At 40.4% G+C, this 27,451-nt stretch overlaps 1 protein-coding gene across 2 annotated transcripts in view; it reads right to left on the minus strand.

The window, feature by feature from the left end:
- Hdac8 (histone deacetylase 8) overlaps window positions 1–27,451 on the minus strand; it is a 249,831-nt gene that overhangs the window by 141,633 nt on the left and 80,747 nt on the right. The window contains exons 8-9 of one of the 2 annotated variants that reach the window (XM_021153064.2): window positions 6,472–6,644; window positions 3,518–3,612 (exon numbers count right to left, since the gene is read on the minus strand). In XM_021153064.2, coding sequence (XP_021008723.1) covers window positions 3,518–3,612; window positions 6,472–6,644 — 268 coding nt within the window. Of the gene's footprint in view, window positions 1–3,517; window positions 3,613–6,471; window positions 6,645–9,766; window positions 9,890–27,451 lie in introns of those variants that run through there. The other variant, XR_003835670.1, reaches the window with a different exon arrangement.

The following is a 27,451-nucleotide window of genomic DNA, read 5'->3' on the forward strand; positions in this document are numbered from 1 at the left end:
ATGACTGGTACCTGAAAAGGTTAGAAGAGGGTGTCATATTCCCTGGAACTAGAGTTATAGGCAGTTGTGAGCTACCATGTGGGTGCTGGGAACCAAACCTACATCTCCTCTAAGAGTAGCCCGTGCTTTTAAAACCACTGAAGTATTTCTCTAGCTTCAAATTAGCTTTCTAAAAACCAAGTTTATATTTTTTCAGGCTCATGAACTCAGCATTTAAGGTTTTTTGTATTTGGTCACAATTACCACTAAAGTTCCAAGGGTTCTTATTATGTTATACATTCTATAGTAAACACATAGTCCCTTTCTCTTCATCACTTGGCAAACTCTCAATCTTTGAATATCCACTTCAAAATTTCAGGGTCTCATTGGTTTGGTTTGGAACTTGCTATGTAGATAACTCGAGCTGTCTTTGAACTTGTGATCCTCCTGCCTCAGTCTGTTGAGTATTAGGAATACAGCTATGCACCACTCATTACTCAGAGCTTAGTTCAGTGTTCTGTTGAAAGAGTTCCCAACGTTGTTCCCCACTTGTCCTGGATTAGAACACAATGCTTTGTTGCCTTAATTAGAGAGCAGTATTTTTGAGGACACTGGGCATACCTTATTTGTATAATTGAATCCAGATCTGAAAATGTCCTGGCAGGTAGTAGGAGCCACACGAATAGTTGTTAAATGAATAAAGGAATAAAGAAATAGCTCAACATTTAGGCTAAACAGTTTTGAAAAACACGGGGATTGTAGCTAGACCTAGGAAGTCAGCACAGGATTGGGAAAAGAGCATTTGGAGAGAGATGATTATTATCCTAGGAGACGGAAGAACAAAGTCCAAGAATGAGAGCAGAGATAGGAGGAGGTCAGCTGGTCATAGCTGACTGTTGCGATAGCCTGACCTTGTGACTGTGCTGACTGTATTTCTCAAGTCCTCCTTTGGCTCCCGGAGGGCAGGGAATTTTGGGCCCTCCTTTGTATTCCCTTCACAGTTGATGCACATCTCCATAGCCACTGTTCCAACTATCTCCTAATTACTTTGAAAAAACCAACAACTATGTACTGGTATTTTGCTTGCATGTATGTCAATGTACTATTGACATGCCTGTTACCCATGGAGGCAAGAAGAAAGGTATTAGATCTCCTGGAACTGGTGTTACAGATGGTTTTAAGCCACCGCATGGGTGTCTGGGAATTGAACTTGGTTTGTCTCCAAGAGAAATCAGTACTCTCAACCATGAAGCCATCTCTCCAGCACCAGCCATTTTTTTTTTTTTTCTTAGACAAAGTCTCCTAAATGATCCGGGCTGGCCTGGAACTTGCTATGCAGCCAAAGCTGGCCTCAAACTCACAGTCCTCCTTCTTTAGTAGCTAGGCTGCTGGCATTATAGGTGTGTGTGTGTGTGTGTGTGTGTGTGTGTGTGTGTGTGTGTGTGAGAGAGAGAGAGAGAGAGAGAGAGAGAGAGAGAATGAATGAATATGAAATGAATGAATATGGCTGCCTGGTCTTACAACTCCAACTCTGTATGCCATTATCAGTATCAGCACAGCTCCCGACTCAAGATCTCCCTGTGCAGCCACGTGAGATAGGGGACAAGGTCTTACTGCCCTCTGTATCTTTTAAGACAGTGAGAGTACTACAGTTCCTAGCAAATAATGGAAACACAGAAAACATTGTTTTTATCTCCACTTGATGATCTGATTGCAGATCGGATATTTGTGTGCAACTGTGCATTGTGACACAAAACCTATATAGGCCTTCATGCTGTGTGGTCTATTTTCGGCAATTTTCATTAAACTAATATCTCATTGTACCTGAAGACTGTCATTTCAATTTTCCTTTTTGTGCCTTCTTGGATGACTCATATCTCTTATACCCAAAGAATATGACAGATGGGATTCACAAAGGGTTTGGACAAATATATGAATGACAGAGTCATAAACATCTGGGTATGAGAAGTGTGGAACACACAAAAGGGAAGAAGAACTTGCATTTCTGAACTGTCTATTAGGTGCCACGGACTGTGTCTCAGGCACTTGACATGCATTACATCTCATTTAATCTTGTAGAACGAGTCCATATAAGGACAGAGCATCTCAATCTATAAGGCCAAACCTACATCTGTTCACCCGCATAGCTTCTCCAGGTACCAGAGGCAATATTCGTGTTTATTAAAATTTTATCACTCTTTTAATACAGATGAATCATTAGATTTGCTTTTGCTTCTGAGGAACATAACACTCACTCTCAATTCAGAATACTACAGCTTACGTCTGCTTTCTGACATAACTTGATCAGTTTTTGGCGTCCCAGCGCTCTAAATTACAATGCAATCTGAGATATTCCCACAGCAATAACAGCAATTACATTTGTTCACAGCACTTACCTTTATATTTCATTAAGCTTCCAAATACTGAATAAAGGTAAGTCAAGTCAAGAAAAGAGGCTTCCATTAACCCTGACACTGGCAAATTGTCTGAAATTATACCGTGCCTTCTATTTGTATTTTAGACATATTGAGTGGTTTATTTGAGTTACATATTATACTTCACCTATGGTTTGAAGAAAATTGGAAGCAAATTAGTTTAAGTTACTTCTAATTTAAAAAAAATAGGGACTTCAAAAAGCATAATGCTCTCAAGTATACAGCAATACATTTGGCAGAAATCATAACATTACAAGCAAAGCACTAGCCCTCATCTTTGGGAAATAGCTGGAGAAGGTGAGGCTTCATGGACTGCTTTGTTATTTTAGGTCACACAGTCTAAGGTCTGTGGCTGTATCTTCATCTGTGATAATAGTACTCCCTGCTTGGGGGAGGGAGTAGGTGGGAATAGGTATGGTACACCTTTGAATTTGTGATTATCAACACACTCACAGACCCCAGACAGCTTCTATTACTTGTTTTTGGGAAAACTAAAATAGACATTTCTGCTTTGTTAAGGCCATCTCATATGACCAGAAAAAAATGGCAAGGGTTCAAATGACATATTTCAGTTTGGATGGTCCAGCCCTGATCTCTGTACCCCTAATTGCTGGAAACTCAACAGACCTGACTTTCTTAGTGATTATGGTTCCTGAACTTTACATTAGGCAAAGACAATTGAGAGACCCGAATGAGTACCAAAGAATATGCATCTCATCTCACCTATGGCACCCCTACAAACAACCCAAAACCTCGCTTAGATATTTAAAAACTAGTCCTTTCCCTTTTGAAATTAGGGGCTGTAAACATGTACATATTCCAAAGAGTTCTTTGTGTGAACAGGTGACCCCTTCCCACAGTCTCTGTAATTAATTGAGAAATTAAAGTTGGTTGGCCTTTGAGAGCTTTTGTTAAAAAAAAAAAGGCAGAAGGTCTTGGCTATTTTGGAACAAGAGTCCACTATTCTGCCAAAACAGTGTGTTATTGTTATTGAAGTGTCTCTCAACAAAACGGTATTGAGTGGTGAAGACGTGATTTTGATTAGGTGGAATGACTCAGCTCTTCCCCTTAAAGAAGAGAGGACTTTTCAGAGCCTTACTTACCTCATGATCTGGGATCTCAGAGGATAGTGTTTTCCCTAGGATGACCCCGGTCAAGTATGTCCAGCAACGAGCCGTGTTGGCAAGGTTATAGCCTCCTGTCTCCACCAAGAATTGTGAAGTTAGGAAAGTACACAAAACAACAGGAGAGGGAAGGGGGGTGGGTAAGGAAGGAGAGAAAAGTGTTTTAATAAAAGGGCTAAAACGACAAGTCCAACTTGCAGAGTCCTAATCAAGCATCCCTTAATGATATTTGTAAACCACCCAGTAGGTAGACTTCACAGGACCAGTCAGATTGTGCACACAGTGGGACTTAAAATTTCAAGGGCAACACAGTTTAAAGAGGCTCTCATCTTCCAGTAAATATTCACCAGAAGAAGGCAAGCACCTTAGTTTCACCAGGAGACATTAGTGAGACTGAGAACCCTGGAACCCAGATGTCTGGAGGTGACCCACCCAATGTGATGGTTTTTCAGATGAATTTTGCAACAATTCTATAAAGTGACTGTTGGCTGCGATTTGTATTTTAAAGCTATTGGCAGATCTAGTCCTAAAGGCATCCAGGAAAAAGAAAAGTAAAGTGCTGACAGAAACAGACTTCCTTCTTTTAATATCAGCATTCCTTTTCACCACAAAACGCAAGCCTAGTGGCAGAGATCAAAGAGAGTGAGCCAAGGAAGGGACTGATGATTGACACTCTGACCCATCTCGTCAGGTCCTGTCACAGTCACCCAGCAGCCATATTACACTGGTTAATAATCAGCATATTTTTGTGCTGAATGGATGTGCTTTGCCATGCAAGTATTAGAACATTGGCCTTTAGCTAAATTCCAAGAGTATAAGGGTAAAATGGAATAATTTTCTAACCTCAGAGCAGACCAAAGGAAATAAAATCAGCTCTATTTTAGGTAGGGTGACCATATACATTATCCTCCAAAATGATTCGATTTTAAGAGCAATAGATACTATTCACTGTTACACTGTGTTAACATATATAAACTGGAACATACCATTACCCATTTGAAAGGTCAGGGAGGCTAGGGTTTCTTGTGTGTCTTTCAGGCCTCAGTGGGAAGCTTAAAAATGTACCTATCTCTACTAATTGTCTATATGTTAATAAGAGCAGAGGATTTCAGCTATCCACTTTGGATATTATTTTAAACATCCCTAGCATGGGAAATTAGTCTGTAAGACAGACTTATTTGGCATACTTATGTACTTTAAAAAAGAATCACTATAGGTTTTGATTAAGGATTATGCTATCTCTTGTATACACATAATATTGTTTGCCTTGAAAAATGTACACTTATGTATAGGCATTTTCAGAAATGCACATATTGCATAAGAAGAGTTATACACACATATTCAAGGGTCAAGCTTAGGTTAAAAAAGCAAAAGGGCTTGAGCTAATGCTAATAGGCTCTTTAGGAGAAGGCAAAAGTTAAATTCTCACAGATGTCTGTTGTAAAAGTCTCCCCCTTAGCCGGACCATCCTTAGTGTTGTTAAGGAAAGTAATATGCCACACAATGGTTATCAATTTCATCTTTTTATGGAGATGAAATTAATAAATTTCATGCCAGCTGTTCATAAGAGATTGTCTCTTGTAAGCAGTTTTAATTTTGATCCCGCTGGGGTTTGAGGATGTCAAAGGACTAGGCTGGTGTATTTGTGCTGTATACTCACTTGCTTATATAAGGCCCTTCCCAGAATTTACCTGGACCTGGGTTTTACAAAAGGGTGATAAAAAAAAAAACCCACCATCAAACAAGTAGCTTGTTTATCATATATGCATTTAAATATTTTACAAAAATTTTATGTGTATAAGTATTCTGCCTCCATGTATCTATGTATACCACATATATGCCAGGTGCTTACAGAGGCCAGAAGAAGGCATTAGATGCCCTGGAACTGGAGCTACAGAGGGTTATGAGGCCCCCCCAAGTGGGGGCTGGGCACTGAACCTGGGTCCTTTGCCAAGAGAGGCATGGGCATAACCACTGAGCCATCTCTCTAGCCTCCGTATATGCACTTTTGTTCATTTTTGAGACAGGGTCTTGTGTAGCCAACGGTAGCCCTATCGATCCTCTTGATTCTGTTTCCCATGTGCTGGAATTATAGGCATGTGCCACCATGCCTGGTGACGCGTATATGCATTTTAATCTCAACCCACTTTACCATATTATAACACACCAGTTTACTACTGATCCAGTGAAATAAAGACTGTGGCTGGTAGGGAAACAGAAGATCCTAAGCAAGGCACCTATAAAGGTGGCTGAGGTTCAGTAAGATTCCAAACATATAAATGCTTCTTCCAAATAGACCTAGCATTCTGTTAGTTAAATAATGTAAATGTCAGTATGAGGGAAGCAAGAATGCCCAAGAGACTGTGGATCTCTCAAGTCTGCTTCCTTATAACAAAATCATGCTTTGGGGGAAATGAGTAACTCTTAAATTCAGCTTACCTATTCAATTAATTCATGTGTTTACTATTCCTGGATGAGGAGAGCTAGAATTTCATTGCTACATTTCTAAAACAGGATGGTAAGGACCAAAGTAATGACTATTCCGACAGAAGACACCCACAGTCTTTTGGGGTTGACATCCTTTATTATATATAACCTGAGAAAAATTCTTCTTTTTTATTCAGTGCTTAGGTTTGAACTCATGTTTGAACTTAGGGATGCTAAGAAATTGCTTTACTTTGAACCTTTATTTCAGAGTGGAAACAAACTTTCCGGTGCCTAGGTGTCAAAGCACATTTCAAGCCAACTAGGGATGAGTCAGAGCACTTGTCTATGCTGAACTGGGGAGGTGAGCCAGTTCATACATAGACTTCGGCTTCTGGGCCACGGGCAGGTTAGTACTAGCCAATCCAGGCAATTCAACTTATTTTCTATGTCAAGAACGTATGGAGGAGGATTTATAAATTCTCTTGGTGACTTTCCTCTGTACTCACCTCCTCCTAGAATCAGAGTTGCCAGCTGCCACTGCAGGACATACTTCAGACACTTGCCGATCCCCACTGGTGTCATATTAAAGGAACACATTGGATCTCCGGCAATAGTATCTGCTCCCAGCTGTAAAACCACTGCCTTTGGATTGAAGGCCTGGTACACCTCTTTTAGTACACTGTAGGAAAGAGGAAGGGCATGAATTATCAGAAAAAGATCAGCTTTGGTTAGGGGTTTGCAGAAGTAGTAGGGTATGTTGGAGGGATAGTTGAATTATCCAGTAATTGAAATGTAACCTGTCCATCACATCAAACTGTCCACTTTACATGGAGGGCCAGGCTGTATGTGCATCATCCTTTTATAAACCTGACTTATGGTAACAATTCCCCTACTTTCACCATCACCAATGAACCAATTTCGTCCTTTTCATTTTACAACCTAGACTTCACTGAAAAATTCATATCTGTTTACCTTTCATAGCCAGGGGGCATAGTATACACATTTATTCCATTTTAGAATTAAGAGAAATAAAACATATACATTGAATAGTTATGAAGGTTTCCTTCTGATAATTTTAGATAGCAATCATACTTGGAGTGGGGGCAAGAGAGGCAAGCCTTGAAAGCCGAGATGGTATCAGCTTACTTTTCATTATGTAGAGGACTTGAGGGTTCTGAAATAGAGTCCTCCCCAGTGCATATGTAAGCATGGTATTATGAGGAGAGCAGTATCAACTGATCATAATTTCAAAGTACCCAAAAGAACAAGTTGCAGTGGGCAGTAGTGTAATTTTGAGTAGAATCAATGCTATCATATCAGCCGAACAGCTATTTGCAGAGGGCATGATGCCTTACAGATGAAAAGGGAAACGTCAATGTGACAGGTAACTTTAGTCAGGCTTCCAATACTGTCATTAATTGAACACTGACAATGTCCAGAATACATTCCTAGGAATTATAAGGTCCTTGCTCTCAAGGGGCTTACAATCTACTTTCCAGACAAAACATATCCCAGTCCTCAAGGGCCAGAGTAACTCTTACAGAGACATATAAACAAGTGCAAATTAACAGACTTCAGAGTTGAGAAAATACAGAGTCAAAAAGTGATCAAAAATGTTGAAGTTAATGACCCTCTCATAATCAACATGTCAAATTACACCAGTGCAGAAAAACAGAAAAATCCCAGATCCTTTTGAGATGGCAAAAAGAATTCAGGGCTATAAAACACTGCCCTTCCCAATTCATATGTAACCAGGCTATGAAGTGATGGTCACTGAGGCGTTCTCTGACTTAAAGAACTATTTTGTTTTGATTTCTCATCACACAGATGAATGCTGAGTGATTGTAGAGATTATAAGAATATTACAAAATTTATGACATATGATCCTCAATGCAAGGATTCCTAGGTCTATTCTCTCTTTCATGTGCTTATCTCATGGGTGCAGAGGAAAGATAAGCCACCTGAACAGTTTAGGCGACATTTATTGAGCATCTACACAAACAGAGCACCCTATTAACTGCTGCTGGGAAACACAGACGAAGGCGTGATGTCTATTTTAAAAAGCTTTGTCGCAGAAGGGGGAGGGAGACTACCATTCTTTCCATTCATTTCCTTTTCTCACTTAGCACATACTTACTGAGCACCCACTATGTGCTCAGAATGGAATTGGATCAGATGCTCCAGGAACCAAGAGGAATTTGGCATGCCCTGTGTTATCACATAGTTCAGAACAGAGGGGAATGCACAAACTCTGAGAATAAATAACTAAACCACAATGATAAATGAAGTATTAAATATGGCACAAGGGAGAGAGAAGTGAGCTGGTCCAGGTGAGGTTAGAAATGGCCCTACAGAGACTATGGAGGCTCTTTAGGTCCTGAAAGATGAGATGCACCATATATGAGCCAATTCTCAAGATGTCTAGGAGCAAACAGTGATAATAATTCCTGGTGAAGATGCGGAGACTGGATCACACGTATCTCGTTAGTGGGAATGTAAAATGGTATAGCCACTCTGGAAAATAATTTAGCAGTTCCTGACAAAACTAAAAATAGACTTGCCATATGAGCTAGCAATTGCACTCTTGGGTGATTTATTCCAGAGAGTTAAGACTTATTGTCATGTAGAAACTTGCACATGAATGTGTGTAGCATCTTTACATATAATAGCTTCAACTGGAAAAAATCCAAATGCACTTTAATAGGTAAATGGTTAAAAAACCAGCAGGCACAGCAGTGGACTACTTTACATCAATATGAAGAAACAAACTGTTACTATACACAAAGAATTTGAGTGCATTACAAGGAAGGTATGCTGGGTACCCGAGGCCAATCTAAAAAAGAATAATACTGTGTGATTCTATTCATATAACATTGTAAAATCTTATCTACTAAAGGAAGACATTAATTAGTCATTGCTAAGAGTTATAGATGGCTGTGACAGTTATAGGAGTAGCCCAACACCCTATATGTGGTGGTAAAGTTCTGAATTTTGATTGTAATTGTCATGTGAGGCTACAGATATGATAAAATTACATAGACACAAATAAGTGAATATATGCATAACTGGTGGAATCGGAATGAAGTACACAGGACTTCCCTTTGCAACCTCCTGTGAACATGTGGTTATTTTGAAATAAAGTTTTGCTAAAGCCACTGAACTAGCTTTACTAGGTGGTAAAGATATTTGCCACCAAGCCCAATGACCCCAGGAAAAGAAAAGAACCAACTCTGTTACACATGTGCCCCACCCAGTAACATTAATAAATTCATAACAATTTAAAGTGTTACTTTAAAAGCATAGACACTAGCAAGCGTAAGACCTGAATTTAATCCCTAGAAATGTTTAAACAGAACAAAACAAAAAGCATAGGAGAAAAAGAGACAGTTGAAGGTTTGTGCAGTAAGGTTAGGGGAGCTAAGGGCAGGGATGCTTATGGAAGTTACCAAGAGCAGAGGAGCTTTGGAGAAGGAAGTGCATGTGACATGCAGGCTAGAAGCAGTAAGAGGACATGTATACAGACAGAAATAAATGACTTTGGGTTTTTATGTAAAGTGTGTGAAACATCTCAAACATTATATGTGGGCATGTCCATGTGCAATGTGTTTGCTGTTTGTGTGTGGGGGACACAATTAACATTTCATCTTAAGAGATAAGTGAACTCTAGTGTGGAATATGCTGAAGGCTGATCAGGGATAACCATCTAGAGGCCACCAACACAAGAAAGACAGGGACTTGAGAAGAACTTCCATGACAAAATTAATAGAGCAACATGAAGGGATACCCAAGAAAAGAAGATACCTATAATGCTCATGACTGGTAATTAGGAGAGAGGAAGGAAAGGAAGGGAGGTGTTTCTGGAACAGTTGTCTTCATTAGAGCTGTAGGGAAAATGAGTCTTCAGGGAGTTCTGGTGAACAGGCTCTGGATGGGTAGAAAAAACAGGAATCAGAAGCTTTGAAAAAGGTAAGGCATTTTGTACACCGACTAAACCTCGGTTTATAGAAAGCTGGTGGACATGGAAAAGTACTCAGATTTTCATTTGTTTTGACAGTCAAATGGGAGCCTCTGGAGATCTGTAAGTACTGATCTTGCTAAAAAAAAAATATACTTAAGAGCTCTGCTTGTTGATGTCACATGTAAGGACCAAAATCATAAAGCCTGGAAGCGGAGAGGCTAGCACAGGAGACGCTGAAGCTTTCTAGGCACAAGGACAATGTGAGAATGACACAGGGCCAGGGAAATATGGAAAACCTTGGGAAGGGTGGGCAGCTTGTTAGAGATCAGTGACTGCAAATGGGGGGTATTTTTGGAGCAATGACCATTTCCAAGCTCATACCCCTCTTCCTCTCCTTGTTTATTATAATTTACTTGTTCTGTTTTTTTTGGTTTTTTTTTTTTTTCGTTTGTTTGTTTTTTGAGACATGGTCTCACTATGTAGCCCTGGCTAGTCTAGAACTCACGGAGACCTCCTGTTTTAACTTCCTGAGTGCTGAAAGTATATGCCTGTGCCACCAGGCCTGGCTTCCTAGCTCCACTTTGAAGTCAACATCATTTGTTTATATTAACCAAATACTAATTTCTTCTCTCTTTCTTTGTTGTTATTCTCTGTGGTTCAGTATTTGTTCATTCACTTAATCCCAGAGTTAAGTATCTATTATTCCCTATATTAGGGATGGTAACACATTCTTATAATACTAGTCCATAGGAATTGCAGCAAGAGGATTGCCCAATATTTTAGACCAGCCTGGGTTATTAGTGAATTAGCAGATTAGCCACAACTTTGAGACCCTGTCTCAAAAAGGGGTGAGGGGAGAATCCAGAGGCAAAGACCTGATACTGTTGATGGTTCAGCAGGGAGTAGAAGATAGGGAAGTACAAAACAGTATTAAGTGCTATAATGTTTGTTCATCCACTGATCCACCCACCCACCCCTCTACCCATCCACCAATAAATGTTAATTGAATGCCTACTCTATGCAATGTACACGGTTGGCAATGGGTTTCCAGAATTAAACAAACAAACAAACAAATAAACACAAACAAAAAACCACCTCACTTTTCTCCAAGGAGAAATTTTCTGACATTACTGTCTTTCTGGTTTCAACCACAGTGTCTGCCTACATTCCATATTAGTTATTCCTAAGCACGACTTGATAAGCAAACACTTGGGACCACTTCACATCTAAGACCCTGAACTCTGAAACTTCTTTGCCTGCTACAGTTTTTCTGTCTTCCCATGTCCTTATTGAACTTGCTCTTTGTTCATGTTACAACTGATTGCTTGATCACTTGTTTTCAAACCACCAACCCACCTGTTTTCTTTCTGAGACTATGGTTGATTTCAGAAACTAGGACAAGCATTCTTAACAAATGGTCAGTTTTGACTTGCCAACATAAGGCCTTTGATTAAGCCACGCTATCCACATTTTCTGATCTCTTCTCCTGCAGTAGCTAATAATTCCAAAGAATTGTTTCACTATAATTTGTATTTACAACTCTGATCATCAAATCCATAAACATTTATAGATTGATAAAGACCATCTAGTTTCTGGAATTTGGCAACCCTTTATTTCACTTCTGATTGAAAAAAAAATTGTATTTATCATCTGTTCTAATAAAACTCTCAGTATTCAGGCGGCTGAGGCAGGAGAGTGAGTGTGAGGGCAGTCTAGGCTACATGGCAAGAGCCTGCCTCAACAGCAAAAAATAGAATGAAAGGGCATTTGTGATCTTATTTCTAAAAACTCAAACACAAGATGGATGTGGTAGTGTTCACTTGTAATCCTAGCACTTGGGAGGCAGAGGCAGGGATTGCCAAGCCAGTGTGAGGGCCAGCCCGAGTTCATAAGAAACACCAGCTCAGTCAGAGCCATGTAGGAAGGCCCTGTCTCAAAACAAAACCACCACACCACCCAAAATATCAAGTATAAAGGTTTGTTAAACGAGGGCCCTGCATTAACTCCACTTCCTCCTAATTTGAAATGAATCATTTAAGCTCAATCCTTGTCTGCCTCTTATTGAGATAACTGACGAGTTGAGGTTCTGTGTAACGAGTACATTCCTCTACTTCTTGTCTCTACCTGGGAATGTCCTCCACTTAATTCTTTCTTCACAATGCTATCTTCTCTAAGGGTCTGGAGTCATTTTCCTGTTGCTTTAAGGGCTACAGACCACTCATGAAATCTTTCTCTCATCTCCCATCTCTGCCCCTCAAAGGATAGACTTTCTTTGGGTGATTAATGGCCTGTGTTCCTTCCTCCTTGCCAATGTTGCCAAAGTTTCATCCATGTTAGGGTCCCCTATACTTCCTGCAGGGAAGAGAACTGACTGAGACTGGGCCACCTAGCCATGTCTTTTTCTCTGTTAGCCTGTGAAACCTTAAATCAACTGGCAGCTGTTTCTACTCAAAGATCTCCAGTTGATTAAGAGCATGTTCTGTTTCAGGAACAGATTTTGTTCAAAATATATTAAAACAGGGGCTAAGGAAACAGTTTAAGCAGTGAGATGCTTGCAGCACAAGAACGAGAACCTGACTTAGATCCCCAGAACTAGTAAAAAAAGTGGGGTGTGGGAGCATGTTCTTGTAATCCAGGCCTGGGGAGGCAGAAACAGGGGGATCCCTGGAGCTGCTGGCCAGCTAGCCTATCTTAATTGAAAAGCTTCAAGTTCATTGAGAACCTGCTGCGAAAAACACAAGGGTTCACGAGACACCAGAGGGTGACCACTAGCCTACACAGACACACACAGACACACACAGACACACACACACACACACACACACACAATTTGTGTATATGTAATATGCACATAAAGTATATTTAAAACAATTGATACATATCATACAAGTCCTCCATCTAAAGTGTATGATGCTGGTTTTTTTCTTAACGTAGCCACAGAATTATGTAGTCATTAACTACAAAGGATTTTAGAACTTTCTCATCATGCTCGGATGAAGCTTTGTGACCACGAATAGTTACTACTCATTCTACCATGTTCTAAACCACAAATCCTTGAAAGCATTGATCTACTTTCAATTTTTATAGATTTATCTAGTTTTGTCCTTATGTAAGTAGAGGTGTAAAATATGTGTTCTTTGGTATCTGTATTCTTTCACTTAAGTTTTCAAGGTTCATCTGTGTCATCACATGAACTAGTATTATATTTTTCTCTTTGTGGAGTATTATTGACATAGGGTCTTGTGTAGCTCAGGTTGGACTAAAACTTACTATGTAGCTAGGGATGGCCTGAAACATCTCGTGGCCCTACCTTTACCTCCCAAGTGCTGAGATTACAAGCATGCAATATCACATCTAGCTCTTCATTCCTTTCTTTTAACAAATATTTCATTGTGTGCTTGTCTATTCATAAATTGATAAATATTTGGATAGTTTCTTCTCTCTGCTTAATATGAATAATGCTACTGGGGAATAGATAGGTACAAGTTTTTATGTGGACACATTTTTAATTATGTTGGACGTGTGTGTGTGTCTACAAGGCTATGTGATAACTGTATGTTTAAGCATCTGAGAAATCCCAGGGTTTTTCCCCCCATAGTGGCTGCATCACTGTACATTTCCACCAGCAGTGTTTGAGTGTTCAAATATCTCTACATTCTTGTCAGCACTTATTTTCTGTCTTGTTTTTTTGTTTTTTTTCCTGAGACAGGGTTTCTCTGTGTAGTCCGGGTTGTCCTTGAACTCACTCTGTAGACCAGGCTGGTCTCAAACTCAAGAAATCCTCCTGCCTCTGCCTCCCAAGTGCTAGGATTAAAGGCGTGCGCCACCACTACCCAGCTCTCTGTGCATGTTTTTAATAGTGTCACTTCAAGTACAAAATTGCCCTGAAAACATACATTGTACTAAATTATACAGACTGAGCAGGTTAAATTTAGGAATATATGTATATACATGGACACACATGTATGTAATAACAATTAATAAAAAAGAAGCTGTGAATTTGAAAGAGACCAAGGGGAGGTATATTAGGAGGCTTGTAGGGAGGGACGGGAAGGAAGCATTATTTTAAATATATTATAATCTCAGAAAGAAAAAGAAAAAAAATTTAACTTTTGACAAAATCTGTTTTACCCATTTTTGCTGTTATTGCTTATGTTTTTCATGTGACATCTAAGAAACAATTGCTTAACCCAATGTCATAATCTATGTTTTATTCAAAGAGTTTAATAGTATTTAGCATTTACACTTTTATATTGGATCTAAGCCAACTTTTTTTTTTAACATGGTGTGATGCAAAGATCTAACTTCATTGTTTTACATAGTGCCGTCCAGTTGTCCCACTCAGTGATCTTGGCCCCTGCTACAGAAAATCACATGACTGTAAATGTGCCTTATTCTTCATCTCTGAGCTCAGTTCTATCACCTATGCATCTGTCCTTAAGTGTCCATAATGCTCCTAGATTACTATCACTTTATAGTTAAGTTTGAATATTAGAAAGTATTGGTTTCCCACGTTTTGTCCTTTATTTTCAAGACTGTCTGGACCATTCCTGGTTGGATTTGTATATAAATTTTGGGACCAGCCTCTCAGTTTGTTCAGAGGAGCTGTGATTTACAGCTCCATTGGACCATGCTGAACCTGTTATCTTATTTCTTGCAGTTCTTTATGTATTAATGATGGGCACACCTTCAGTCCCTCATGTACAAACTGATGAAGCCTGAGTCCTCCTCTGTGTTCCTCTCCTGCTAGTCATCACTAACATGTGTCTGTCTGTGTCTGTCTGTCTGTCTGTCTCTCATCACACACTGAATCTAGCCTCACGAGCTACAGTGGATCCACCAATAGCTTCCACTATTTGCCCTGCCTCAACTCTCTTTCATGTTTAATCCTTCACACAAACTACTAATAAGCTAATTTTCCTTAGGAAAAGTTTCAATCAAGTCACTTGCCTTATCCCAAATCCTTCAGTGTTCCTCTACTTTAGGTTATGATTCCAAGTCCCTCCTGATCTACCTCTGGCTTGCTTTTAAAATCCTATTACTCAATAACCCCTTGACCTGTGATGTGTCACCCCACAGGCAAACTGCTTACCTCACTCACTGTGCGTCTTCATATAAGTAGGCCTTTTGTCACGTCGCCTTGTGGCTAAACACTACCTTTTTCCATGTCTACGTTATAGCCACAGTCATTCTTTAAATCCCATCTCCTCCATAAATGGAAAAAATACTAGGAGCTAATAGTTTTTGAGGACTTTACCCAGGAAGGATACAGTACTGTTCTATGAACTTTATATGTATTAACACGTTTTAGATCTCATAAAAATATAAGGCAGATGTGTCATGAAATTTATTTTCTAGATGAGAAAACTGCAGCACAGGGTTCAGACGTCTACAGAGTATCACACATTTATTAAGTGTCAGAACTGCAGCCTGTCACCCGAGTTGGACCTTTCAATTATTACAATTTACCTGCTTCTATGACTTTCTGAACTACATGATGTGGCAGGTCAGGCACCAGCTATGTCACCTAGGTTGTCACCCACAAGCAGGGCCACTGCAGAGTAGTACTTTTAAGTACTGATTTTCTCAAGCAAACTCTGATTTTCTTATTTCCTCAGTTTTCAAAGCCTTCACTGGTTTTCCTAGTGCTGACAGGATACGGTACAAATTTTTATAGCTAAGAGTTTGAGCTCTGCCATGCCGCATAGTCCCCCCCCCCCACTTTTCCAGTCTTTGGGACTTCTGCCTCTCACCCACTTTACAGTCCAGCCAGGCTGAACCACTGCTCCTCTCCAACCCTGGTCTCACTGTTCCCTTTCTACACAATTATCCTTCCCGGCAATTTCTGTATATTCAAACTTGACCCAGATTTTATAAATATGCATAGACATTTGCACACTTTCTAAAGATGTAGTAATTAGGTACCCTTTAGAACCCAGATCAAATGTTACCTCCTTAATTAAGCCTTTTTCTGAAGTATTTATCTCCTCTGAATGCCTATAGCATCCTAAATTTTATGGTTCTTGCAACTTCCCATGTTTTGTTTTATTCAAGTGTGTGTGAATATGAAAATCAATCTCTATCTAACATTTTAAAAATTTCCCTAACTTCCTTGAACGTAGAATCAATACTTTAGACATAGTAGACATTCAATAAATAGTCATTAAATGAGTACATGAATGAAATGCCACCCCAGATTGCTTTTGGGAAACCTTCCCTAACAGCCTTAACACTGCTACTCCCTGCCCTGATATCATTAATTTTAAGTTTTTATGAAAGTATAAAATCTCTTCCCCAGAAGGGAGGGGGAAGACAGGCATCTCATTACACTACATTAGTAACCTCCTTATAAACACACAAGACATTCATTTGAAATGCAGTTTTCTGGATGAGAAACCTGATCCCCCAGCCTTCAGTCTGGTTTTCAGAGGGGGCTATGCAAATGAGGAGAAGCAGGCACAGAAACTTCAGCAGGTCTTGATTTGGGGGAGGATGTTTGAGCCTGAGGAGAAGAAAAGCTAGGGGTGATGACAGGCAAAGTACTTGGAGGTAAAAGAAAAGCCCCCAAACCTCTGAGGCGTTCACCCATAGCTTCTGCTCTGCACCCTTGACATTATTCCCTGGCGCCATTTTCCCTCCAGCACGTGGTGGTGGTGTCAGGGGAGTGGAGAGCATGTGTTTATTATTGGTTTGTTAGGGAATTATGAAACTAAAGTTCTCACTTCCAGGTAATGGGATGCCAGACTGACAGTGTTACAGTCATGATCACAGCTGGTGATAGGGCACAGTAACCCTAACTTGTCTGCCTAGCCAGGCCCGTGAGAGAGACAGGCTGCCAGCGGGTCCCATTTCCTGACTTTTGCTTATATCTCAGCTCTGCAAGGCAAGCATCTCCCATGTTTTCTAACAAGCACTAGTAACACTCTAGAGCAGTGTTTTTCAACCTGTGGGTCGCAACCCCTCTGGGAGTCAAGGAACCCTTTTACGGGGTTGCAAATCAGATATCCTGCATATCAGATATCAGTTCATAACTATGGCAAAATTACAGTTATAAAGCAGCAACGAAAATATTTTTCTGTTTGGGGGTCACCACAAACGAGGAATTAACTGTATTAAGGGGTTACAGCATTAGGAAGACTGAGAACCACTGCTCTAGGCACTCCCTCACTAGATATAAAAACAAGAAACTTAAAAGTTGACAAACTGTTTAGCCAGCCGCAGAGGGAGAGTACTAATGCTTTGAGCCCCCACAGTCAGCCTGAGAGACGTTCTTGCCAGCAGCAAAGCTCCTCTCTAAGATATAAATACTAAAGTCACTGCATTTGGTGGGATTCAGAAGAGGGCTGTGTGAGAGACCCAAAGAATCGCTCATCAGTCCCAAATGTGAGGCCGGTCAACTTTTCTTCTCTGTGTGTTTTCTATACTTTTGCAATCCTATCTCAACTCAGGTACTGCTGACTCATTCTGCAAAGACTCAAGCTGTCAGGGGACTCAGCATATGGCGAATGCCTCAGTGATTTCAGATCTATTACAAATAGTTGTGGGAGGCAGGAATTGGAGTGGGGCTCCCTGCAGTGAGGATGATGTGTCATTTCTTTGGGGGGCCACGGGTGCCTCTTGGACACATTTAAGGCATTTAATTTCCTATGTTGTTTTTTTTCTCTGCTTTTAGCATCAGGCAAGCTGTACTGGTTTCCCAGACATCTAAAACATCCAAACCTATAAAATAAAAACCAAATCTTAAACTCTCCAAATTCACCAACCAACCCACAACCTGTCCTCTCTTTTTATTTTCTTTTAATTTTTATGACGTAGTTCTGTAGCACTTTAAAGGGATTTTTCTTTTCCTCTCATTGCTGAGCCCATTACATAAAAACATAGATTCTAATTGGCATTTCTTTCTATGCTGGCCTTGTAGTATACGTAATTCTCTCATTAATTATATTTCACCTTGGCAACAGGAAGGGATGTACACTATTTTTAGTGTATTATTACTTATCTCTTGCTGTACTTCTTGGAAGTAAACCATTCTCATTCACTCACACAAGAGTGAGTGAGTCATACAGAATTAGAGGACCATGCCAGTGGCCCAGAGTGACTTGTCAGAGCTAGAATTAGTATACAAATTCCAATTGGAATCCAATGGTGTCATCACTGAGTCCCATGGCTTTAAGGCTTTTTTCATTCTGAAAGGCTAGACACCCCCACCCCCACCCGCCCCCCCAGCAAGCAGGGTAGATATTATCTGGGCAGGTGGTGGGCTGGGCAGAGAGGCAGGTCTGGAAGACAATGGAAAGAATATGAATCCTAAGGCTTGCTGTGCTAATAGCTCACTATGTGTTCTGGGATAGGACATTTCACTGCTCTGTAACCACCAGGAGTGCCCATGGTGCAAATTACATTCGGATTTGTGTCATATTGTTTGAGCATATATCTCCTCAGCCTGCTTTGCAAACTCCACAGTACCTAGTTCAGGGAGAAGACTGGCACGGAGTCAGAAGAGCCTGGCTCCAGTGTGTGTGTGGTGACATGTGCAGATCACTTTGCTTTTGAGCCTTGTTTTCCTTCTCTATAAACCAAGAATGATATTCTCCCTCTCATATGTTATTGTGGAGATTAAATGATACAACATTTGTGAATGTCTTCTCCCAGCATCAGGCACGTAGTAAGCACTGCATAATGCTGAATGAATAAATGAATGGCTTTAAGTCAGGCCCTTTGAGTGCTATGTTAATTCTTAAAGTCCGTTAGGATTCTGTGGAGTTCAGCACAGCACACCATAGCAGTGACTTCCTGAGTAATACTCTAATGGTCCCCAAAGGCAGAGAGAAATTTCATAGTGTCACTGCCTGGTTATACCTGTTCTGGGAATACAGTAATTCATTTTCCAGTGCTGCCAATCTATTACCTTTCACCAAACACAAAATTCACTTTAAGAGGGGGCAGAAACACAAGTGCCTTTCTGTTATATAGAGGCTGGAAGAATATATTATTAAAATCGAAACCAACTTCTCTGATTTCTTACGCAAAAAAAATCAGATTGGAAGCCAAAGAGCTATTTGGCCTTTGCAGACCCTGGCTAGTGATGCCCTTGGGGAAAGGGGAGAGCTGGAGCCATTCCAAGCTGTAGTTGCACCGACAGTCCATGGACTTCCTGCCCATGCTGATGTTCTCCACACTTGTCTCTACTCTCTCACTAAGCCTCGAAGAATTCACAGTTTACCCAGAGCACACCTTAGTTCATGTAGGGTAAAATATCGGCAGGTATCTCTGCTTTTCATTTCCTAATCATATTTCTTCTTGCCCTTTAAAATCTCTCTTTCACTGCAATCACACTGCTTTGCAAACTTACGTGGACAATAATGACTTGTTAACAATAAACATGCCCCTAGCCCTTCCCTTGCCCTTTCTGACTCAGGGGGGCCTCACTGAGATTCAAAGGCGAAATCCTGCCATATAGTTAGCACCTGGTGCAGCTCATCACAATAGAATATCCTCTCCCAGATGATTGGAAATCGGTGCAATGCTGTCACACAATGAGGTGTGCAAGAAAGGGTTTGGGGATTGATTTCCATCATTAACTTGCTATTGCATGGTTTTTGTGGGACTTAAAAAGAAATGCAGTTTTATTACTTTTAAGTACCGCACATAGAGTAACTCCAACTTATCATATTTTGGCAGTTATTTTTCTGGGGCAGGATGTATTTTAAACATGTCTACGTTGGAGTGTCTGGTGGATCATTTAGGATCAGTGTCCTGTTGCTTGATGAAATCCAGATCACTTCAATGAAATCCAGATGGGGAAACTGGGTCTCTGGCAATGGCTGCCAGATCTTCTCCATATGAAATCTCTCCAGTCTGTATGCAAATTCAAAACTCTATATCCTGGAAATCCCAAACCAATCAAATGGCGCTCAGCTTCTTAGTTACTGGACTAAACACAGGGAAGCGATTCATTCTTCCCTAAGGAAATAAGCATTTCTTACATACATCTATCTTGGCACAAAAAGGGCTGGCTAAGCAAATTAATAGTGTAAACAGGGCTGCACTGGGGAATGTTTGTCCTACTTAGGAGAATAAACTTTTTATGCACTTTGTGCACATCCACTTACATACAAATAATTGATATGCTAATTACAAATGATTCTTAAAGCCCCTTCCCTGAGGTGCTGTTCTATGCTGTTAGTCTATTTTGAATTACTAGCATGTCCAATGCTTGAAAGTAATAAAAATGCATTTAAAATATTCCATGATTCAGACTGGCTTTTCTCTAATTAGGTTGAGTTAGTGAGGCTTGCCTATATTTAAATAGGATAGATATTTTTCTGCATCACCCCTCATACATTTAAGATGCCCCCATACCCTCCTCATTTCCCCACCTCCTTGGGATTCTCCTACATGGAGCTAGTACACACAAGCCCCTTCACATCCAGCTCCCACAGAACCTCTCTCACAGCATCTCCAGGCAAACACTGCCCTTTCTCTCTAGCATTCCCCCACTCCCCACCACATCTTACTTGCTAACTTATCTGGTTAGTTGATAAGGCTTTTTAAAATTATTTTTTAAAATAAAAAAAATATCAGTGGCTATGGCTCTTTCCTGATAGTACAACAGGCAAGAGAACATGCTAAGGTCCTCCTAAACTCAGCACCAGGCTTCTTCCTCAGGTGGTGGAGTCTAGCTTTAAGTGAACCTCTTAAAGTCAGGTCCAAGTCAACATAAGCCAGCTCACACATCAAAGCAGCTGCTAGGCATAGGGCAGCAGTAGGTGCGCTCATTCAAAGCTGTAACACTTCTGTACAGCTTAAGCAGTTTTCATAGGCTGGACTGAAGGGGCAGGGCATCAACTAAAGACTAAGGGGAGGGGAGAATTACAGTGGAGGTAGGAGGCACACAGTGGAGAGAGCAGTGGAATGGGAACAGCGTGAATTTTGATGTTAGAACATTCCACTGAACACAGTCCTAGTTGTGTTTGGCATCTTTTTTCAGAGAAGCTCTGCGTTATTAAAGGGTATGATTATCACGATTTCCATTTAGGACAAGGTCTTCCTGCCTCTGGATAGTTTCTAGGATCAGAACATGTTCTAGCGTCAGAACTTATTAACCTGTTGCCAAAGAATCAGGTCACTTTCTCCAGTGGCAGGAATCAGTCATCACGAAGAAGAGAACAGAGAAAATGCCCCAGAGTGGCACAGTGACCTTTCACAGAATCTTAGAACATTTTCCTCCTTAACTTACATGGGATAAAAGTCACCTGGGAAGACTTCTTCATGGGGTCAGGTGCAGTCTGGAGGAGACAGAAATGAAAATGGCCTGGCTCTCCAACCGCACACATTTCAGGCCCTAAGGACTAGGTGAGAGAAATTACTGGCTCTCACTATAGCCTCACACAAGTCCTCCAGACATGCATGGTTAGCTCACTGGCTCAGGACAACTCAGATAATGAAGCACAGGATCCCTCCCTCCAAATTATCCTACATTGTGAAGCTCTTAAAGCCTTCTGAATGTAATATTTTAAAAGACGCATCAAACAGGGAAGAATAAATGAACGGCCCACTTTGGCCTCACTTCCACCTGTGGCTAACATTATCAGTGAATCTAATTAGTGTCTGACTCATCTATTTTCCAGAAACAATAGGCAATTTTACATCTGCTACACTACAGAGAGGCGGGATAGAAGTTTATCAAATCGAACAAAAGCGTGTAATAAAAATACCTTAGTTACAGAGGGCCAAGTTCCAGATGCAAGGCTTACAGGATGAATTGGCAGCTTTTGTTACCTTTATTACTGGACCAAAGTGACTAGTGATTATCCAGGCAGTGTAGCTGTGACCCAAATGAAAAGAGAGGTAGGATAATTGTGTGATGAGTTTCTGCCAGTTTTCCAATTTTAATGAAAATGGAGATGAGGATGGAAGTAAGTCTATGTAATTATTTGTACTCAAATACAAAATTCTCGAAGAGTCCATCCCTTTTCATCAAACTGAAGGGGATTTGAAAAATTTGTACTGCTTAAAATATGTATGTATGAATATCTGTGAGATGTACTGCTGTTGCCACATCATGAAACCCAAAGGAGCAAATTATAATTGCTTGGTTCTCTTTCACTGACGCTCTACCTGTTTCTAAATTTCAATGAGACGGAGGGCCAAGTGCCAGACGCAAGTCCAAGTGGAAGGTAATTTCTAGTTGTCCTGTCATTATAATGAAAGGAACACCTATCGTCATTAAAATATCTCTTCTTTAAATATTAACATTAAAAGTCAACATTGAAAGGAAACACTCCCATTAAAACTCCTTTAGAGATATCGTTTGCTTCTTGTTTTACTCAGTGGGTTACTGATTGACTCGTTTGGAGTGTGGATGGAGCATCTCTACCCTATATGGACATATGGCCTCCTGCCAGGACCAAGAGATACCAGACGTTTTGTCATACAAAATGCATAGAAGTAAACAATATTTTATAAAACTAGTCTAAAAATTTGGTACATGAAAAGGATGGACTTCACCAGGAAGAGCTCTATAAAATGACAGGTGACCCCACTCACCTTCTATAGCAGGAATAGCTAAATGAACTCATAGAGTTTCTATGTTCAAACCTAAATCAAGAATTCCATATCTAGGAAGTAAATTCTTGTTTTCTGTCTATAAAACTACAAATTAAATCTTGAAGATTGAGATTATTTTCTCCCCAAATCTCAGCTGCACATTCATACCCACAATAGGTTGTTTACTGGAGAGGTCATGTGATTGATTTGGATAAAGCTAAATGGTTTATTTTTTAAAATGACTTCTGCAATGTTCTACAATCAAGTTTTCCAAGAACTCTTAGGTACCTTGTCACTGTATGTAACAGTTTTCACACTTCCATGAGCTACTTTACAGACAACATAGACACTGGCTAGGGAGAGACACAAGTTTAAAGTCTGGTTTCTATGTTTGGTTGATGTCCCTGGGAGGCCTGCTCTTTACTGAGGTGAAGCAGAGCCAGGGGTGGATCTAGGGGAGAGAGGAAGTAGGGAGGAGACTGGGAGAGGGGAAGGAGGGGAAACTACAATTGGGATGCAATATATGAGAATATAAAAAAATGAAAGAAAAAAAGAAAAAGAAAAAACAAAGTTTGGTTCCATCCCTTTCTGGATGTCTGACCACTTTTATAGCATGTAGGCTGTGACAAAGATAAAGTGACACAATGCATACTTTTAGTAGATGCAGTGCTACTCCTGTCCCAGTTAATAAGTACACCCTAGAAACCAAGCTGCGGCTTACAGCGTTCTGCTTTATTTCCTGTCGCAGTGCCTAGTGTAGTGTCTGTTATACAGTAGATGATACATTTTTGAAGAATGAATGAATAAAATAGTTTTTTTCCCATTTAAACATGCACACATACCCAGAATAGAAATCCATGTCAGATGTTTAGCACAGCACCTGGGCACACAGGAAGCTCCTCCCCTCACCCTCCTCCTCCATGTTAACTAATGTTTCAGAAACTATAAAAAGTGCAGATCCACCGAGTTCTTTGGCAGGAAGGTCAGAGTGTCTTTGGAGAGGTAAATGTTGGTCTTAGACTCACAGGAACTAATGCTGCGTTTAAAACACCTAGGACGTCCAGTTCCAAGGTGATGCTCAAGTCAGACAATAGTTCTTGTGCTATAAACACACACTTGGAAGACACTATATTAAGAATCAGTGGTGTGATTTTTTTTTCCTGTTCTTTATTGGATGGAGTGACACTGAGTACAGATGCACAAAATACTCTATCAAAGAATAAAAGTTTAGGGTTAGACATGGTATTCCTTTAACTACCCCACTGTTACATGTTAACATGAAGGAGGAGAGTGAGGGGAGAAGCTACATTGGAACCCAGGTGCTATGCTAAATAACAAGTACTCTCTAGGTTAGCTACCTGGTCTAGCCCAGTAACAAGACCACAAATGTTCTCAAGAAGCAAGTGAAGCTCTAAAAAAATTAATTTAAAGCTGGGTGATGGTAGAGCACACATTTAATTGTAGCACTAGGGAGGCAGAGGTAGATAAATCTCTGTGAGTTTGAAGCCAACCTGGTCTACAGAGAGAAGCCTTGACTCAAAAAACCAAATCAAACCAAACCAAAATAATAACAAAATCACTAACCAACCAACCAGTCAAATGAACAAACAAACAAACAAAACACATCAATTTCATTCCCCAAAATGCAAAAAAAAAACCCTTTAAATTACAATTAAATGGAGAGAGGTAAAAACATTAAGGTAGGATGGGACTGGAAAGATGGCTTTTGCAGAGAACTGGAGCTAGGTTCCCACCACCCATGTCAGACACATCCCAACTGCCTGGAACTCCAGCCATGGAGGAGTCACATCTTCTGGCCTCCACAGGCACCTGCAGTCATATATACATACCCATATACATGCATACACAGTAAGAAATAAAAATAAACTTTAAATGGAGATTATGAGTTTAAAAATCTCCTATGAGACTCATATGACATTATGAGTCTGTAAGTGGTCTTTGATTGAGACCAAAGATTTACTGCAGTTTTTAGCTACATAATATAAGCCACAGGACATAGGTGAATAAAAGCCCAAGGACCAACTATGGGTAGATTTTTATTTGAATGAGTAACATACAAACCATAAGTTCACTAGAATAAGAGTATTTCTCGGGATAGGTTGACATTTCTTCTTAGCAAATCTTCCTATATGGACAGAGCCTGTTACTGAATGTGAGCTCCAGGGAAATAGAAGCTTTCCTACGTCCTCTTACTGGAGAATCTGGCCAACAGCATCTTCTGTTGGGAATATATTTATGCAGTCAGTGTCTGGGTGATCTCAAAGACATGAGGTTCAATATTCTTAATAAAACACTTTTATTTGACAGGGTCTCATGTATTTCTGGATGGCCTCAAACTCCCTATGTAGCAAAGGACAACCTGAGTTCCTGATCCTCCTACCCCTACCACCCAAGTGCTATGTGCAATGTGTGACCGTGCCTGCTTTATGCAGTGCTGGGGGTAAAATCCTAGGCTTTATGTATGCAGGCAGGCAAACATTGACAACTGACCTTTATGCGCATTCCTGAAACTGTGATTTCTTTTTCAAAATGTTTTACCATCTACTTCAATACATGTACCCACACATATTATAAGCACCTCATATATAGTTTCCTATTAGACAAGCAGATATCCAGTAAAGAATAAGTCCTGGTTGTTAGGGGTGTAGAATGACAGTTAGGACACAAACTAAGAAATACGAGCAGAACTCTGAATTCATTGGTGCATTGGTCAGCATATGTTATGTCAGTTCCCACCAGGCAAGCAGCTGGCTCAGCCGGCTAGTACTAGTTATCAAAACTGCCCTTGACCCAACAGCAGAGAAGTACTTTTGTCCTTCTTCTGTACAGCTCTCGACTGTGACTGCTCCCAAAGTCATCATCATACACAGCATTTTAGGCGATAGGCAAAACATTATTAAGACAGTTTTATATCATATTCACATATAGCTACACGAGTTTCACATATGCTTGGTAAATGCCCTATCAGGAAGTCACACCTCCAGCTCTATTCATACTTTTAGATGGCAATGCTTAATATTTCTTTCCTCCAAACTTTGTGAGTATGGTATGGGTATGGTATTCTGGGTTGGGAGTGACTTTGGTGAAATTGTTATTGTCTTGGTTTATATAAAGTCTCTATACTGGAGGCACAAGGTTCCATTTAAGGGAAGTGACATGCTGAAGACAGGAATGCTACTATTCCTTTATATTGGTTGATAAAGGGCCAACTTACAATGCCAATTCTAATAGATCCCATAAAATGTACAGAAAGCTTATATAAAATCATGGACCTCTGTCTTAATATCAAACAACCTAGGGACATCTAACATGAAATTGTCATTTCAAAAAAAAAAAACAAAACCCTTCAGCTCTTTTTGATGGTATTAGAAAACATTCACGTAATATTTCCATATCCAGTCTATTACAAGAAGAAATTTTAAATAAGTAGGGGTACTCAGTGTTATGATGAAACTTTTAAGTCCCTGCCTGACTAGCTGGCAGTATGAAAGTCACAAGCAAGGAAAAAGACGATCTTTCTATAAAAGAAAGGGAAGAAAGAAAGAAATGAAGGGAAATGAGAAAAAGGGAAGAAAAGAGAGCATTGAAAGAAGGCAGGGCAATGAGTGTCAATGAATCCTGCAGAGAAAATCAGCTCAGGAAGAAACTAGCAAGTTTCTAGAAGTTGCTAGAAGAAACTAGCAACCCAGGAGCCGAGCATCATCCACACGTGCCAGTGATAAGCTGCTTTCTATCTCTGTAGTGAGGGGTGAGCCAGAGAACCAGCGGGCTTACAGAGCAAAACAGGCGAGAAGGACACAGCAGAAGGGTTGCATGACTTCCCCAAAAGATCAGCAACTCCTCTTTCAAGTGTCTTTTGAGGTAGGCACTGTAATGATGGCCAATTGTAAGGGTCTCTTGTTCCAAACCATGCTAGGGTAGAAGTCCCTCGAGGATAGTGACTGAGACTACTGCTAAGCTATACAAAGCTATTTAGATGCTAAAGACTCGTGTGTCTTCTCTGTACTACTTTTCTCCTTGTACTCTACTACCTGCCCACCTGAGAGCTAGGAAACTGGCACTTCAGCTTTGCCGAGTCTGCTGTCCATCAAATGAACTGTTCATCCCTAGAAGGCCTGGGGAGGAGACACTGCGTCAAAACTTCATTTGGGGGGGCTTTATTATTATTATTATTGTTGTTGTTGAAGGATGTTTCCTTCCTGTGACAGGAATGTCAGGTATAAGTCAATAATGGTGGGGCAGATACTTGGCATGGGAAGCCTTCCTGGCATCCTTGGAGAGAGAGGCACCTTGACATGGTGCCATCAACAGACTTGCCTTCTGCAGCAAAGCAAAGGAAGCAACCCTTGTGCTTCTTTATGAGAACCTGAAGTCTGTCGTTCCGGGTGAGCAGTGTCTGCACTGCCCATGAGGCTTAACAGGCAATCCTTGGATCTGGAAACTGATGAGTGTCTGGTTCTTTAGTTGGCAAGCTAGAAGACTCTTTAATGAAGGTTAGCCTGACATACACAAAAGCCACCAGTCTACCAGGATGCCTGTGGCAGAATGGATTGTGAAGGGAAATCATATGGAACCTTGGGGCTATATTTACCTTAAAAATGCTTCTAATCATGTTTAATACCCTGGCTATTTTAAACATGAATTGCTATGACATTAACTTTTGAAAAATCATTTGTAAGGAATTGGTGTACATAAAACAAAAAAAGAAAATATAGGGAAAAAGAGACATTTTCCCGACTTAAAGATAAATAGTAGCCTTTCTTCAGGAGAGTAGAAGCTGGGAAATCCTCAAGTCTGCACATAATGTCCAGCTTTTGTCACAGGCAGTGAAATGCCAAGCTGATGGGGGATAAAAGAGAATCTCAGGAGGTCTTATGATTGGCAGATAATTCAATAGGGGCACATGTGAGGTGATCCACTTAGCGAAGGCCAGATATCCCAAACTATACTTGCAGGCT

This window comes from Mus caroli, chromosome X, assembly GCF_900094665.2.
Source record: "Mus caroli chromosome X, CAROLI_EIJ_v1.1, whole genome shotgun sequence".
Classification (NCBI taxonomy): Eukaryota; Metazoa; Chordata; class Mammalia; order Rodentia; family Muridae; genus Mus; species Mus caroli.